Source organism: Lepidochelys olivacea, assembly GCF_965140295.1.
Source record: "Lepidochelys olivacea isolate rLepOli2 genome assembly, chromosome: 5".
Lineage (NCBI taxonomy): Eukaryota > Metazoa > Chordata > Testudines > Cheloniidae > Lepidochelys > Lepidochelys olivacea.
Genome location: NC_140415.1, coordinates 23,639,230 through 23,656,830, shown reverse-complemented (window position 1 = coordinate 23,656,830; position 17,601 = coordinate 23,639,230). Strand labels below are relative to the sequence as shown.

General features: G+C 41.6%; 1 protein-coding gene across 3 annotated transcripts in view; it reads left to right on the top strand.

The window, feature by feature from the left end:
• Window positions 1-8,524: 8,524 nt before the first annotated feature.
• Window positions 8,525-17,601, top strand: part of ZFR (zinc finger RNA binding protein) — a 55,189-nt gene continuing 46,112 nt past the window's right edge. For all 3 annotated transcript variants that reach the window (XM_084629506.1, XM_084629505.1, XM_084629507.1), the window contains exons 1-2: window positions 8,525-8,640; window positions 8,815-8,899. In XM_084629506.1, coding sequence (XP_084485632.1) covers window positions 8,604-8,640; window positions 8,815-8,899 — 122 coding nt within the window. In that variant the 5' untranslated portion in view covers window positions 8,525-8,603. The remainder of the gene's footprint in view (window positions 8,641-8,814; window positions 8,900-17,601) is intronic.

Below are 17,601 nucleotides of genomic sequence, written 5' to 3'. Positions count from 1 at the left end.
ACTTCCCTATGATGAGGGGTTCCTTTGAGTAGTGTTTTGCTACTTAAGCCTGTTTCAAAAGAAAGAAACATTTCAAAAAAATTTCAAAAGAAACAGATTCTGGCCATTTTAGGAAAAATGGGAAGAAGACTGACTCCCGCAAGATAAACCCTCCTTCTACTTGCTGATACTGCTGACCCAGATGGTTCAGTTCCACTTTCAGAACCCTTAAAATGTCTTCCATATTAGATGTATTCTGTGTCCAAACTCTCTTCTTCATGAATTTCCTTAAAAGGATGTAAACCCTTCTCCTAATTCAATAATTGCATGAACACTTCATTTAATTTCACTTACAAGTTTGGCTGGAAATAATATTGCAGTGTTGGCTCTTTGCTCTTCATTCAAAGGGAGAAATTTTAGCCAGCATGCTTAGATAGTTGGATGAGAATGAGGAAAAATATGACACTGCCACTTTTCCAATAAAATCTCCTTTAGCCGTATAGCAGTAATTAACTGCATGGTTCTTGACTCCAAAATGGCAGAGTTAATGTTTGACAAGGTATATTTTTATCATTATTATTTTGTCTGTAGCACTTGTCTTTTTCAGTAATTTTGAGCTTCAATACCTTTTAATTGATGTGGGGCAAAAAAAACTTGACAGTTACAAATGAAGGCTCTAGTTCTACTCTTCTACCTTACCCCACCCCAAAATAGCTTCTAGACCTATGCAAAGTGCCATGACAACAAACTGGGCTGAGGGGAGAAAGTGTGAAGGATACAATTAGGCTATGCAGTTAGTTGTGTGTCATGATTGGTTCTCTGTGTGTCACACATGCATTATGAATTCTAATTAACTAGCTTTATAATTGTATTATGAATTATATAAAACAAGATAATTGCATGGGGTTTTTTCATGACTCTTGTGGCACTGAGACTTTGTAAATGCTGGTAACCTATTATCTTTGGTTTAATGAATGGTTTAAGTCATTTTATTTACTTGGCGTCTTGGCCTGTAACATCTATGATCCACCACCTAGGCCTGTTGCCAAGAGGTAACACATTTTCTTTAATCACCAGTATTTGTGACAAGAGTGTTAGCACTGCTCATCTTAGGCTTTTTCTTCACTGCTTAAAAAGGTGTGTGTGGAGGGGGAGTTACTTTACAGAAAGATAACTAACTCTCTGTAAAAAGACACATTTTGGGGAGTGAAGACAGACTTAGTCTGGATGTCCTCTATCATGCGTGTGAAAAATTTTAAATTCATCTTCTTTTGTAGAAAATTCTGCCCTGACCTCTGGTGGCCAAACAAGGGCCATTTTAGATTTGAAGTTTTTAATAGCCTGCAGCAATATCTTTTAAAGAAACCTTTTCCACTCTTGGTACAAAAACTTGCAGGTCTATTCAAGGCTGGCTCTGCTATGATTTTGAGAGCTTCCAAAGAGGCTAGTTTTGTGTGGAGAGAAGGGATGGAGGGAAACCCACATCATGCAAAGCTATGATACAATAGCGGATATTTGCATCCTGTCTAGGTATCATGATGCTCAACTTAAACAGTCAGAATGGATGACAGTATGCTAAACTGCTTCTTTTTCAGTTTCACCATGAAGTGGAGATCTGCTCCTGTTCCTCCTATTCCCAAAGTTGAGGAAACCAAGATTAACGATTCACTTTCTATTTGTGTTCCTATCTGTTTTTAGGTGCATCTAAGTTTGGGTGAAGGAGGGAACCCACCCTGTTAGAGGGGGAAAAGACTGAAAGGCAAAGGAGGAGTGTGTGTGTGAAAACAAGAGACCCTTATGCTTCCTGTCTCCCTAGGTTCGGCCTCCCTGTCCAGCATCTATCATCTGGTAGAGCCCCTTTCTCCGGCAAAGAGGACCCTCCCACCCTAAATAACGAGGAGTCAAGCAATAAAGATAAAATCAAATAAAGTGTATTGAAGGGTTTATGACAAAGGGGACAAATAAGAAGGGGAATAAACAGCAAAATGACACAATACAGTGATTACCCCCAAACTCAACCCTATAAACAGATATAGATAGATAGATATAGATATAAAAAACCCTTCTCCATGGATTGAAGCGACAGCGCTTGCTTGGGACCTCAGTCCTCCAGCTAATGGTAAGCCTTTGGAGAGGATCTCCAAGGAGTCCCTTGTTGTTCCTTCGGGACCATGGGGTACAGCAGATGATGCGTCCAGGAGAACAGCAGCCCTCCTATCACTATGGTGGATAGATGCCTGCAGGTAGGACCTGTGACCATCCCTGGCTGCTACTCAGATGGACAGCCCTGAGCCCATGTTCAGGGCAGTCTTTTATATACTTGCCTGGGAAACCCCTTAGAAAAGGTGGGAAGCCCCTTCTAGGAAACCCTTAGAAAAACCAGTTCTGACTGGAAGTTGTTTACAACTCCAGAAGAAATAAAAGAGCGGGAAAATTAATTTATAGCTCACGTGGGCATAAAAACTCCATCTTGGAACCAACATGGATTCCCGTAGTCACAAAACATATGAAAGTGAACCCAACCTAACAACCCTTTGGGCTAAAATGTATCATGCTTATTATTTTTCCCCCAACAACATTTTTCCATCACTTGTTAAAATAGTGTGACTATTTTTGTGGTTTCTCAACGGGTGAAGAGATGAGGGAGGACTCTTTCCTTATTTAAGAAATATTTTCAGATACATGCTAATATGTTTGAATAATTTTTTTCTTTGCCTATTCCCTTTCCCATCTACTTCTTCACTTTTTCCCCACTTTTCTTTTCTCCCATTTAAGGATGCAGAAACAGCTACAGCTCAAACTGCCATGAGAAGAGTTTATCCAAAAGTAACAGTGTATCCGATTTGCTTCAGATTATAACTCCCATTATTAAGATGTGGAATGTTTTTCTTCTAGGTCTTAGGATGCCTAATGCTGCAGTTCATCCTGTGCTCTAGATCCTGTGAGCTACTACTCATAGGCGCTGACTCCATGGGTGCTCCGGGGCTGGAGCACCCGCAGGAAAAAATGAATGGGTGCTCTGCACCCACCGGCAGCCAAACTCCTCATCTGCCCCACCTCCTCCTCCACCACCTCTTCCCCTAAGCACGCTGCATCCCCGCTCTTCCGCCCACCTCCCAGAGCTTCCCGCCTTGCTGGGAGGGAGGGGGAGGAGCGGGAAGGTGGTGTGCTCAGGGGAGGAGACGGGGCCAGGGATTTGGGGAAGGAGTCAGAATAGGGGCAGGGAGGGGGCAGAGTTGGGGTGGGGACTTTGGGGAAGGGGTTGGAATGAGGGCGGGGCAGCGGTGGAGTCGGGGCGGGACTGGGGGCAGAGGAGGGTCAAGCACCAACCGGGAGCAGAAGTCAGCACCTATGCTACTACTCACGTGAGTAATGAAGTATAGTTCACATAATGATTTCTGGTGACTATATGAACTATGAGCACTCTAATCAGTAGAAAATTGCTGAGGAACAATGTTTAGTCAAATAGCGCTGATATTTTGAGGAAGACTCTAGAGAATTTTCTAAAAGTAGTTTCTCGCCCCACCACCACAGGGATATTTTAAAAATACTCTTACAATAAGTTGTTAAAGTTCCATATCTAAATGAAGTGATTATATTACTGTCTCTTTAAAACAAGATAAGCATGAAGAATCAGTCAAAATTAAACTATGTGGAAAAGCAACTTCTGTGTAGCTACATCAAGCAGCAAAATGGGAAACCCAACAAGGGAATGCCTACACTACGAAATTAGGTCGATTTTATAGAAGTCGATTTTTAGAAATCAATTTTATACAGTCGATTGTGTATGTCCCTAGTAAGCGCATTAAGTCGGCGTAGTGTGTCCTCAACACTGTAGCTAGCATCGACTTACGGAGTGGTGCACTATGGGTAGCTATCCCACAGTTCCCGCAGTCTCCGCTGCCCATTGGAATTCTGGGTTAAGCTCCTAATGCCTGATGGGGGGCTTTTGGTACATGTCGTCAGTTGCCCCTCCCTCCGTGAAAGCAACAGCAGACAATTGTTTTGCGCCTTTTTTCCTGGGTTACCCGTGCAAATGCCATACCATGGCAAGCATGGAGCCTGCTCAGCTCACCGCTGCTGTTGTGAGCATTGTAAACACCTCGTGCATTATCCTGGAGTATGTGCAGAACTGGGCTAAGAGATGCCAGGATGATTGTGATGAGGACATGGACACAGACATTCCTGAAAGCACGGGCTGTAGTAATTGCGTGGCTATTCTCTGGGATGATCCCTTCACCCCCACTCCCCCCACCGCATGGCTATTCTCTGGGATGATCCCTTTTCACCAAGTGCAAACAACCCAGCATGAACGAGGTCCTTTTACTGTTCCCTTACAAAAATTCCCCTATTTCATCAGGCGACTATGAATGATATCACTCTCCTGAGGCTAACACAGAAAGTTAAAGACCAAATGTTGCTTGAATGCAACCAAAATTCAGGACCATTCGCTGCCATGCTTTGTGCTGCAGTGATTCCAGACTACTTGCTACTGGCTTGGCATGGTAAAGTATCCTACCGTGGAGGATGAAATAAGGCAGCCCTCCCCAGAAACCTTCTGCAAAGGCTTTTAGAGTACTTCCAGGAGAGCTTCATGGAGATGTCTCTGGAGGATTCCTGCTCCATCCCCCAGACATGTTAACAGACTTTTCCAGTAGCTGTACTGGCCGCGAATGCATCCCAATTCTTCAGGGCAAATCAAACATTAAACACTACTGCTTTTAAACCCTGTACTGTAGTTACAAATGTGCACTCACCAGAGCTGCCTTCTCCGGCTTCAGGGTCGGGGATCCCATCTTGGGAGGGTATTGGCTTTAAGGTGATGAAAAGGTCCTGGCTGCCAGGGAGAACAGATTCATTGCTTGCCTGCTGCACATTCTCCTCCTCCTCCTCTTCCACAAAATCCTCCTCCCTGTTGCGTGAGACTCCCCGCTTGCAGGTGTCCACAGACAGTGGTAGGGTAGCGGTAGGGTCCCACCCTAGAATGCCATGCAGCCGCTCATAGAAGCGGCATGTATGGGGCTCTGAACCGGAGCGACCATTTGTCTGCTTTGTCTTTTAGTAGGCTTCCCTGATCTCCTTAACTTTCACGCGGCACTGCTGTGTGTCCCTGTTGTAGCCTCTCTCCACCATGCCCTGTGCGATTTTGGCATATATATTAGCATTTCTTCTCTTTGATCAGAGTTCGGCCTGCACAGGTTCTTCTCCCCGTTCAGCAATCAGATCCAGGGTCTCCCTTTCAGTCCATGCTGGAGCGTGTTTGCGATTCTGGGGGGACTGCATGGTCACCTGTGCTGCTGAATTCGCCACGCTGACCAAACAGGAAATGTAATTCAAAATTTCCCGGGGCTTTTCCTGTGTACCTGGCTAGTGCATCGGAGTTCAAAGTGCTGTCCAGAGCAGTCACATGGAAGCACTCTGGGATAGCTCCCAGAGGCCAATACCATTGAATTGCATCTGCACTACCCCAAATTTGACCCAGCAAGTTCGATTTTAGTGCTACTCCCCTCGCCAGGGAGGAGTACAGAAGTCTATTTTAAGAACCCTTTAGGTTGACGGAACGCGGTTGGTTGTGTAGATGCATTCATTTTAAAATTGACCTAACGCAGCTAAATTCGACTTAACCCCATAGTGTAGACCAGGGCCAAGTCTACATCTGGAATGAGTGCAGCTCTATAGTGCTGAATTCTTAAATATTCTGCACTCAATCTGTATAACAAACTCCTTGTGATCTACATAGAAGCTGCTTGTGCAGAATGAGTATAAAATATGAAATAGAAATCAGTACTGTAGATAAGACAAGAAAATGTTCCTTCCAGATTTTTAGCTCCAAAAGTCTGTGAAGAGACAAATGTTGCAAATGTATTTGTTGAATCTTGGGGATAAGGTGGTATCACAAGGTCTGCACATCTCCTGCAGATGACTTGTTTAGCAACGTCATTTAAAAATGAAACTAAACATTCAGAGGTCATTTGTCAGAGGAGTGAATAAGAGAATCCCAGACACTGTAAACCTGAAGTCCAGTTATGGAAAATTAGGTAAGTCAAGAGTTTCGAGGAGAAATAACTCTTTTTTTTTTTTTTAAGTGTCCTGATTCCAATTGAGGCTCTAATGACTTAATTCCCAGTTCTGTGCATTTTTCTGTGTAGGTGTCAGCTTGTGTAAAGCATCTTGCAGGATAGGATCTTCAGATGACATGAAAGAAAAAGCAACTAAATGGCTCTAATTACCAGCTGCTTTCTTCACAGAGAGAGGATCCAAGAGAGTACTTTCACCCATGGCTCAGTATCTATTGCAGGAGGTTGGTGATTTTGGTAGTCTGAGATGTAAACTAAAACACCTATCAGAGTAGCAGCTGTGTTAGTCTGTATTTGGAAAAATAAAAGAAGTACTTGTGGCACCTTAGAGACTAACATATTTATTTGAGCATAAGCTTTCGTGAGCTACAGCTCACTTTGAGCATAAGCTTTCGTGAGCTACAGCTCACTTCATCAGATGAAGTGAGCTGTAGCTCACGAAAGCTTATGCTCAAATAAATATGTTAGTCTCTAAGGTGCCACAAGTACTCCTTTTCTTTTTGCAAAACACCTATGTTCACCTTGTTCATTCTCTTACCAGTGCAGGTTTCTTTCCCTACTCTGCCTGAGTGGGAACAAAGATAACAAGAGGTGTACATATCTTTATTTCTTCTTATGAGGCTACTCTATTGGCTTACAAAGCTACGTGGAGTGATTTGGTATTACTAATATGGTATGCTAATAATTGTGTGGAAATACTAATTTGGTATGCTAATAATTGTGTGGAAAGTTATGTGATTAGACTATCGCAGATGCATAGAGAATCAAAAGCGCAGATGCCTCCCTTTTGTTATGCAGATGGTATCAGATACCTCCCTTTTGTTATGCCTATTTTATAAATATGTCCATAGTGAAATAAATGATAAAAATTATCAATAAGAAGTCTGCTATTTGGGAGTCACTGTTTTTTTAATAACAGATACTCTCAAACTGTGATAATTTAAAAAGGATATGACTTACTTAAACAGCTTTTTAAAAAATCACTTTGAAACAGAGCAAAATCCTTCCTCAAGGAGTGAAATTCTTCTAAATGACAACTTTAAAATTAAATTTAAGAAGAGTGCAACGTGACAGGCCTTTGTTAATTTATTGAAGGAGCTGCAGATATTGGGTCTTAAGGTCAATATTGCTCACTGAAGGGGGGAAAAGTTAACTTGTGCGTACTCATTTCATCTCCAGGGATTTGCAATGATCAGTTACCTAATGAAGGGGATTGCTTAAAGGTGGAACAGAATGGTACTCAATAAGTCAGAAGTAAATGCATCTAGCCTACTAAGTATAACTTTGACTAGAGTTACACAAATGGTGAACTTGGTCCTGTATATTTGGAGATTCTTTTAGGGTTTTTTGATTAACCTTAGGATGATAGGTTTCCTAACAAAGGTGATCATATTCACTGTCTCTGAACTGTTCATGGTGGGTCAACAGTATGGACTGTATTTTCAAAGGAACCTTCTACTCATTCATTCGTGTGAGTGGAATGAGTAGTTTGCGGACTTTGTGCCTCAGCTTTGCAAAGGGATCCTCCTACTTTCATGCCATGTTGTGTTGGTAGACGCAGGAGGCCCCCACCTGGATATTATAAGGGATCCACTCATTTAAGATTTTGCAGGATCAGGGCCTCATGGGTAGCCCCCTGCACCTGCCCAACAGGACCCCATTATTTTAAAGGTTTCAGAGTAGCAGCCGTGTTAGTCTGTATTGGCAAAAAGAACAGGAGGTCTTGTGGTACCTTAGAGACTAACAAATTTATTTGAGCGTAAGCTTTTGTGAGGTGCTCCATGCAGCCATAGGAAGCTCACTTCAGAATCAGGGTGTGACTATTCATTTGCTCAGATCTCCCACATGTGGAAATACAATTTGTTCAGGGGGGGACCTGCAAAAGCTGAGGGTCTGTATAGAAAGGAGATGGGTGAAAATGCAGTGATAGAGGATAGCCCCTGACTATCTGTACCTCGTGCCACATGCAACTCACTATATTTTAATACTGTGTATAATGTGTGACCGTACACACGTGCACTTGTACAAAAATAGTTGTAATGGAACTATAGATACATGCAGCGACGTATAAAATACTGTCGGTGCAAAACAAATAAACCTGTTACCCCCAGAAGAAAGGGCGGAAGGCGAATGCGCATGATTTTAACCAACACGTCAATGGCGGCCCTTTATAGGCTCCTTTACGTCTTCTGGGGCCGGAAGAGGGGCGGAAGGGGAGAAACTACATTTCCCGTTAGCCGCTGCCCATCCCGCGCATGCACATTCTCACTGCGGCAACCGTCCCCAGCGCCCCCGAGCCAGCGGCGACATCGCGCGCGATGGCCGGATGAAGGGGGACTACAGCTCCCATCAACCCCGAGTGCCCGTCCGGCGCATGCGCATCGCCCAGGCCTGCTCGCACATCACTTCGTCGTTGTTGAGGCCGTAGGTGGGTGGGGGGAAGGGCGAGCGAGTGAGCGAGCGCGGCGGCGAGGAGGGAGGGAGGGAGGGAGGGGGGGTGAGAGTTGAGAGTTCAGCGGCCGCCGCGACTGCTGCCAGCCCGGACTCATGATTCCCATATGCCCGGTAGTTTCCTTCACTTATGGTGAGTAACGCCGCGCGGGCGGGCGGGGTGGGGGACAGCGGGCGCGGGCCACGCGCGGGGGCTGCCTGAGGCGCCGTGTCTGATCTCGCTCGCTCTCTCTTTCTCTCTCCCTCACCTCACCCCCCCGGGCCTCCCGCCATGGCCCCGACCGCCGCCGCCGCCTCGCCGCCGCAGTGCCCAGCCGGCTGGGGGAAGATGCCAAAATGGCCACCGGCAACTACTTTGGATTCACCCATGGCGGGGCTGCTGCCCAGTATAGGTAACCGCCCTTCGCCTCCCTCTTCTGCCTGGCTCCTGTGGACCCGTGCCTGTGGCCCGCCCCCCGCCCACCCCCCGCCTGCCTGCGCCCACCCCGAGCCCCTCGCCCACCCCCGCACCCTATGTGGGGCCTCTCCCCGCGGCCCCCATGTGCCTGGGATGTCTCCGCCGTACGAGGCCGGGCCGGGGCCTCCCCGATCCGGTCGGTGGAGGGGCGGAGCGGAGCTGGGCTCAGTGCGGAGGAGGAGCAGCAGATCCCTAGGCCCTTAAATTAAAATGGCCACTCACAGTCTGCGACGCCAGGGAAGCAGAGCTGCCTCCTTTCATACTCTCTCCGATAGAGGGGATTTTATTTCACCCCCCGCACACACGGTGGGAGAGTCTTTGTTACTCTGCAGAATCCCCTCTTTCCCCTCGGGGTGAGCGGGTGAATGAAGGAGAGTTTAAAACACCAGAACATGGGGTGGGGGAGTGGGAGGGGTTAATTTTCCACTGAAATACGCTCCGAAAAAAGAAAATCCTCCTTTGCAGAAGGGGTAGAGAGGAAAGGCCCTTAAAATCCATTCCTACTGAAGGTCTCTACTCACATATGTGAGACTTGAAGCTCCTGTAGTGGAGTTTAGTGTATAACTGTACATATCACTTACAAACATGTAAAGATAAGGCGGAGAAAGCACTTCAATAAAGTATTAACATGCCCGTATTTATAATTATGTGGACTCATCTTTTAGCTAAGACTTTTGTCAACACTCTTTTCTGATAGGTTTCAGAGTAGCAGCCATGTTAGTCTGTATTTGCAAAAAGAAAAGGAGGACTTGTGGCACCTTAGAGACTAACCAATTTATTTGAGCATAAGCTTTCGTGAGCTACAGCTCACTTCATCGAATGCATTCAGTTTTTTTCCACTGAATGCATTCGATGAAGTGAGCTGTAGCTCACGAAAGCTTATGCTCAAATAAATTTGTTAGTCTCTAAGGTGCCACAAGTACTCCTTTTCTTTTTGTCTTCTGATAGTGGCTGAATTTGGGTATGTGATCTGACGGGTGGTTGGTTGTATTACAGCAGCATCTAGAGGCCCCTAATCATGACAAACCAATTTTTACGAAGAGCTGTGCAAATGTAGTAAAGACAGGCCCCTCCCCTTAGGAGTCTCTGTTTTATCCACCTATGTCTTGTTCTTAACTAATTGCTGAGAGGGGTTGAGATAATCTGATGCTAATACAATCATGTGTTCATATAGATTAACTGTATGCATAATATAATTATTTGCCTAACCGATGATTGGGGAAGGTTTATTTTTAAAAGGAAGCTTGAGATCATTCAAACTCTGTGGTGCTTGTTTGCCAAAATTTATCACGTGGAGAGACACTGAAAAGTACTCTTAAAATAACTCAAAGTAGAATAATGGATATTAGAAATTAGAGACGATTGCTTCCATTCTCTTCTGGAAGCACAGAATAGAAACATCAAATGTGACATACCAGCTCTTAATGCAAAGAACCTTCCTCTTTAAATGAGTGAGACTTGACAGGTCTGCCAGTTATTTTTTTATGTATGCACAGTAAGTATACATGGTATTTAACAATTACAGTCATATGTTTCAGAGTAGCAGCCGTGTTAGTCTGTATCCGCAAAAAGAGGAGGAGTACTTGTGGCACCTTAGAGATGAGCAAATTTATTAGAACAGTTTGTATGGCAACTTGCACCTTCTTGTGTGTGTATCTATCTATCTATATAAAAAATCTTCTTACTATATGTTCCATTCTATGCATCTAATGAAGTGGGCTGTAGCCCACAAAAGCTTATGCTCTAATAAATTTGTTAGTCTCTAAGGTACTACAAGTACTCCTGTTCTTTTAGTCATATATGTAAATGACTTCCTGAGAAAACAGCAAAAATCCTTCACCACCCTGAAGAAAAACTGTAAACACTTCTCTTAAATCTGAATAACAAACACTATTCTAACACAAAACAAAACTTTTTTTAAAATGAATCCTAAATGACTGAATCTTGCAGTTCTACAGTTTTTTGAACTGTAGACTAACACAAAATAATTAATATTCTCTTGGGTGGTGGGAACTTACAGAGTTGACAAGATGAGAACTTGAAAGAGGAAGCTTTAGAATTTCTCATTGAAGCACACAGTAAAAGTCCTTCATTGCAAGAGGATAAGACTTTAAAAAGTCTGTAATTATTTCTAAATAGAATAATAGGAATTAGTGATATAACAACCCTATTTGATTGTTGCGTTCCCCTCGCAAATGTAAGATATTGTTTCATAAATACATTAGCACAGGAATCTCCTTCCACTAAATGAGTTAGATTTCACAAGTGTGGATGTGAAATGAGGAGATAAAGTAAGCAGTATTCAACATATCCTTTGTATATAAAACAGATTAAGACAAAAATACTTTAAATGTTTTCTTGGAAAAACACAGCCAAAACCAAAAATCCATCACAAGAGGAAGAGATTCCAAAAAAAACTTGCCTAAAAATGAAACTCTTACAAGGGAATTTACTTCCCAAGTGAGTAAGACTCAGTAGGTCCATAGTAATTTATTTATAAGCTGTACATATCAATGTGCAATATTTGAAAAAGACAAGGTGTTAAAGGATAATCCAGCAAAAGTACTAACATGCCTTTTATACTAAAATAAAAAATAACCCTACATGGCTGATTATCCTCATTCGAAATGTTCCAACTTATCTTAAGTATATCTGAAACACACAGCATAAAAAAAAAAAAGCTTCAAAAACTAGGGTTACAGAGAGAATAAATCTACTTACTATTTGTTAATAGTCTGTTGCTGTGAAGGTACAGGCTTTAATACTTAGGCAGAGGACATATCAGCAGATCTTAAATAAAGATGGACAAAACCAAGAATTGTTGAAGACTAACTCGCAGATTTGAAATGTAAAACTTCAACTGATTGCACCTGTAACAGTTATGACTAAATGCTTTGGGTTACCTGCTTTGGACATATAAAAAGTGGCCCATCCCATATTAAAGGTGCACTAATGTAGCTAACTTTTGTAGTAAGTACCAAAATGCCCATCCCACTAACAAATACACATCAAACACATAATAAAATAATCATCCATGCAGACATAAGTCAGACCCTTCCAACTCTGTAAAAATAAACACTCAAAACTCTGACAAGTTGGGACAACATTAAGGCTAGATCCTGGAAAAAGATCCACATGGGCTATACTTTGATTATGTGGAGTCCCATTGATGTCACTGGAAATGGATGAAGTTACAAGGGTCTCTTTGCATGAATTTCTTTCTTGGATCTGAGCCTTAATTAATTTTTGACTATCTCAAAATACTAACTAAAACTTATGACAGGTTTCAGAGTAACAGCCGTGTTAGTCTGTATTCGCAAAAAGAAAAGGAGTACTTGTGGCACCTTAGAGACTAACCAATTTATTTGAGCATGAGCTTTCGTGAGCTACAGCTCACTTCCGATGAAGTGAGCTGTAGCTCACGAAAGCTCATGCTCAAATAAATTGGTTAGTCTCTAAGGTGCCACAAGTACTCCTTTTCTTTTAACGAAAACTTAAAATCTCACTAAAAACATCCAGAGCAAAATATTTTTTCATCCGAGAGAGACTAAATAGTTCCTTTAAAAATAGTTCCAAATTAGTCAGGTGCTAAGGGGTATCTTTCCCTTTAATTCAGAACAGATTTTTAAAATGAGACCAAGTACCAACCCTGTTAGCACCTAAAATACACTGATTAAATATACAGTTTTGCTACAGAAAAATAAAGATATATTACATAAGAACTACTTGTGTCAAAGGAAAAATAAACTAGGTAATTCCTCCGTTTATTAAAATTGACAACAACCAGTTAGAGGAAGATGAAAACATAACTGGGATAGAAATTGTTTGTGTGCTATCAGTATTGCTGTGAACCTAGTTTGTTGCCTAATGTAGCTTCATTTCATAACTAAATATTAACATTCTTTGTATGACAGGTGAATCAAAAATATTTTTAAAAATCTAAAATGAATACATATTTATTTTTTAAAAATACAAATTTAGAGGTGAAGTAAAAGTCTCTTTAGGTGTGGGGCCTGAGTTCAGATAATTCAAGATTACTCTGTTGTACAGCAGTTCGTAATATCACTTACACATAAAACTATGGAAGCGCAGTGCACCTCCCCGAACTGATTAGGTGATTAAAAAAGCATGGAAGTCCCTTATGTTGAGAAATAGGAGATGAAGTAAGATTTTGAACATAAAAAGAAAAGGAGTACTAGTGGCACCTTAGAGACTAACCAATTTATTTGAGCATAAGCTTTTGTGAGCTACAGCTCACATGTAATACATAAAGTAGCTGCAAGTGTACATTTGTAAATTGAAGGCAGACAAGGAAATGAGCAAAGTGGCCACATTTTACACACACAAATAATGGAGTAGAAGTGTTCTTATTTCCTTCACTCTTCCACCACTACATACAATTTCGTACTACCTGTTAGTCATTTCTATATAGCCTTCATTCAAAACCATTTACACAAACTATATAGCTATAACATTACTGTTTACAAGGGAAAAAATTACATTATTGAAATGGCCAGTTAAGGTAACTGCTATAAATACTCCATTACCTTTATAGTTTGTATATTCTGTTAACGGTATTGACACACACAAATTCACTTTGATTTGCAACGTAAAACTCTTTCAACATTTAAAGAAATATTACCATAAACTATGATAGGATATGTTGGGAGTTCATAAGTACATATGGTACCTTGTGAAGTAATCCTTCCCTTTTGTGGCCCTGAGCTCCCTGATCCACTATTTGCCCAAGTTCTTATATTGGTATCTATGACCATTGTATCTGAGTGTCTTGAGTATAAATGACAATAGCATAATCACTTCCCTGCTGACAAGAGGCAATATCAGACACTTGTTTTAATACTGAGTGTAGAAGTGTGTGTGTTGGTTCAATGTGAGAGAGGGTACTATTGAGGAAAAGCTTAGGCAAAGAGTTGGGGTTTTCATTTGGCTCCAAATATGATGAAGTTAGTGATCTTCCTTATTTCATCTGGCAGTAAGTTCCAAAGTCTTGGTCTGCCTTCTGTGAACATCTTGCATTTCCCACTGTTGGTTGATAGTTTCACTATTTCAGTAAAAGAGGTTGTAGCTACAGAGAGAGGCAGTTTTTCAAACTCCAACCAGTTCAGTGACCTTGAACAGGACTATATTCTCTCAGTGCAGAGAGTAGTGAACTAATAATCTGATTTTTCTCAGAGCTTTCTCGTTTTTTAGATAAAAAAATAATTGCAGTGATCCATGCTGTGCTTAACAACTGTAGCCAGAATTGGGTGAGATCTTCTGGTGAGCCACAGATGGAAGAGAGCTCTGTAGCCATTGTGACTATTTCAGTGTCCAAGTGCAGAGCAGAATCTACAAGACCCTAAGGCTATAGAATAATTTAACCATCTGACATCAAATGCCTTGGGTGGATTGGGTTGTTGTATTGGAGAAGTCTCCTCCATATTTCCCTCTTCTCGCTAGCATTACCGCTGTCTTGTCTGGGTTCAGCTTCCGCCACAAGACTTTGAGAAAGCTGTGAAGTGCTGCATTTAGGGCTCTAACCTACAGCCCTAAATGGGCCAGCTAGCCCAGGTTGAAAGTACAAGTAAATGTCAGTCTGAGGTTTTTGTGGGTGGACAGAAGTGGTGGGGGGGGATTGTCAGGGGCACCACCTGAGTAAGAACTCAGGTTAGGTCTGTAGTGAAGACATGCCCTTAGGCTTTAACTTCACTGCTTTAAATGTTTTTATGGTGGAATAACTAATGCACATTGGCTGTCCTTCTGTAAAATCTTTATGCAGACAAGACACCTGTAGTTTTTTACTGCAAGGTAAACTAGGAGAAGGCTTGACATGGGCAGAGGAAGTATAGTGTTGATCTTTCCTAGCTACCTTAGAGACTAACCAATTTATTTGAGCATAAGCTTTCGTGAGCTACAGCTCACTTCATCGGATGCATACTGTGGAAAATGCAGAAGATGTTTGTTTTTATACACACAAATCATGAAAAAATGGGTGTTTATCCCTACAAGAGGTTTTCTCTTCCCCCACCCCACTCTTCTGCTGGTAACAGCTTATGTAAAGTGATCAGTCTCCTTACAATGTGTATGATAATCAAGGTGGGCCATATCCAGCACAAATCCAGGTTATCATACACATTGTAAGGAGAGTGATCACTTTAGATAAGCTATTACCAAAAGGAGAGTGGGTTTGTTGGAGGGTGTGGGGGGGGGGAGAGCAAACCTGGATTTGTGCTGGAAATGGCCCACCTTGATTATCATACACATTGTAAGGAGAGTGATCACTTTACATAAGCTGTTACCAGCAGGAGAGTGGGGTGGGGGAAGAGAAAACCTCTTGTAGTGATAAACATCCATTTTTTCATGATGTGTGTGTATAAAAACAAACATCTTCTGCATTTTCCACAGTATGCATCCGATGAAGTGAGCTGTAGCTCACGAAAGCTTATGCTCAAATAAATTGGTTAGTCTCTAAGGTGCCACAAGTACTCCTTTTCTTTTTGCGAATACAGACTAACACGGCTGTTACTCTGAAACCTAACTACCTTGTGATTTAAAAATTACAGGTGCCTTGTCTCTACTGGGATTTTGCTTGAGGTTAGCTATCTTGCATGAGTTACCTTGGGGTTAATTAAAAATTTCTCAACTTTTTGTCAGTGAAGACATAAAGGAGATGAAATGTTTTGGGAGTGGGGGCTCATTGTCATCCACCCTCCTGTCTACATCACCCTGGTGTACAGATCCACACACTATTATACCTCATTGGAGTCATCTTGTGCACTTTAACTGTTAAGGTTTTGCATGGGTGCATGTATCGATGCACAGATATCTTGAAGTGTGCTAGAGATTTGAGAACTTTGTCAGATTTCTGTTGGGGTCTGGACAATGAGCTGGAGGGAGGGAGTCTCATGACAGAATGTGCGTGCCTAGCAAACTTTAGACTTTAGCTGAGCAAGCCACTTCAATGCAAGAGTTCTTCTCTCTTACTCTACTGTTCTGGGGCAAGAACATCTGTGTCTAATAGTAATGGCAGTAAGGTAGTTTTAGTGCATCAAGTTTTCAGTGCATAAATCCATGTGTAGTCCATTATAGTGTCTTGGCTGATGATGTTCCAGTTAATAAGGATCATTACGAATAACTTTTATTTAAATCTAGCTTTGTTCTAAACCATACTGCTTGCAAGCATCTATGTGCATGTGAATTTGTGGGTTTATAGTCTGTAGCTATCTTTAGAAATTTCACATTGGTATCTTGTTTGCATTTTGTGAAATTCGAGTTGAAAAATCATGACTGACTACTTGCAGGTTTGAAAAATAGGGTTATTTTTGAGGGTTGGGCACCTAATCCTTTTTCTTTAGAATAAATTTGTTTCCATAGGAACAGCTTACTAAAGTTAGAGTTTAGAGGTGGCAAGGTCAAAATGAGGCTTATTATGGACTTCTGTATGCAGCTTTAACTTTTGAGTTGGCAGCCGCAAGCCCCAGTGTGGTCCATGTTTAAAACTTTACCTGCTATTTAAATGCAACAAATTCTAGGGTGAAACAACTTAATGGTGCCCAGAAAAAAACACCACCATACTTTGGGACAGAAATACAGAATGTCTTATCAAATTGACTGGAATTTTTCATATCGATGGAGCCTTTTGCACCATACAATAAGCCTACGGTTTTCAGTATCAGTGCCAAAGAGGAAGTATCTTCAGAGTTGATGTTTTTATTATGTTCATATAAATTCTTAATTTAAAAAAAATTGTAAAATAAAATGTGATGCATCTACTAGGCAGAATACCACAGCTATTGTTTTTACTTTTTCCTGGGCAGTCGTGGTATGGTATCAAATAACACTACTGGCAAAAGATTCTTTCATAAAATCAGTGACTGTATAGGAATAGTGTGGGACAAGAAGGACCCAGGTATCTTTAAGGAGATAGCATCATTGAATTGTCCACTGTGTGCAGCTGCAGTCAAAAAGCAAATCTATTAGGATGCATAAAAAAATGGGATGGAGAAAATATTGTGCTTAAATCAGTGGTTTGCTAAAATAAATAGTTTGCCTTCATCTGGCATACAACTTGCGTTAGTGGTCATTCCATCTTAAAAAGAATTTCAGAATTAAATGTGATTCAGAAAAGGGCAACAAGAATAATTAGCATGGAAACACTCATAAAGATTGGGATGCTTACATTTGAAAGGCAGTAACTAAGAGGGGACATGATAAAATTATGCAAAATAATGAATGGTAAAGAAGAGACAGTGGGAGCTTCTATTTTCCCTCTCATACTACAAGAACAAGAGGTTATTCAATTAAAAGGTGGGAAAACTGATGAAAGAAAACACCTTTTCATTCAGTGCCCAATTAGACTGTGGAATTCTTCGTACAGAATGTCATTGAGACCAAGAATATAGCAAAATTCAAAGGAGGATTGGGCATTTATATGAATGATAAGAATATCTGGATTTGTTATAATAAATAACACTTCGGAAGAGAGAAACACCTCATGTGTCGGGGTTTAAACCAGTCTCCAACTGTTGGGGATTAGGATGAGATTTTCATGGGGGAACAGGTTATCCCACATCTATGTAGGTAGTTCTTGAACATTCCTCCATGGCATCTGGTGTTAGCCAGTGTGGCAGACAGCAT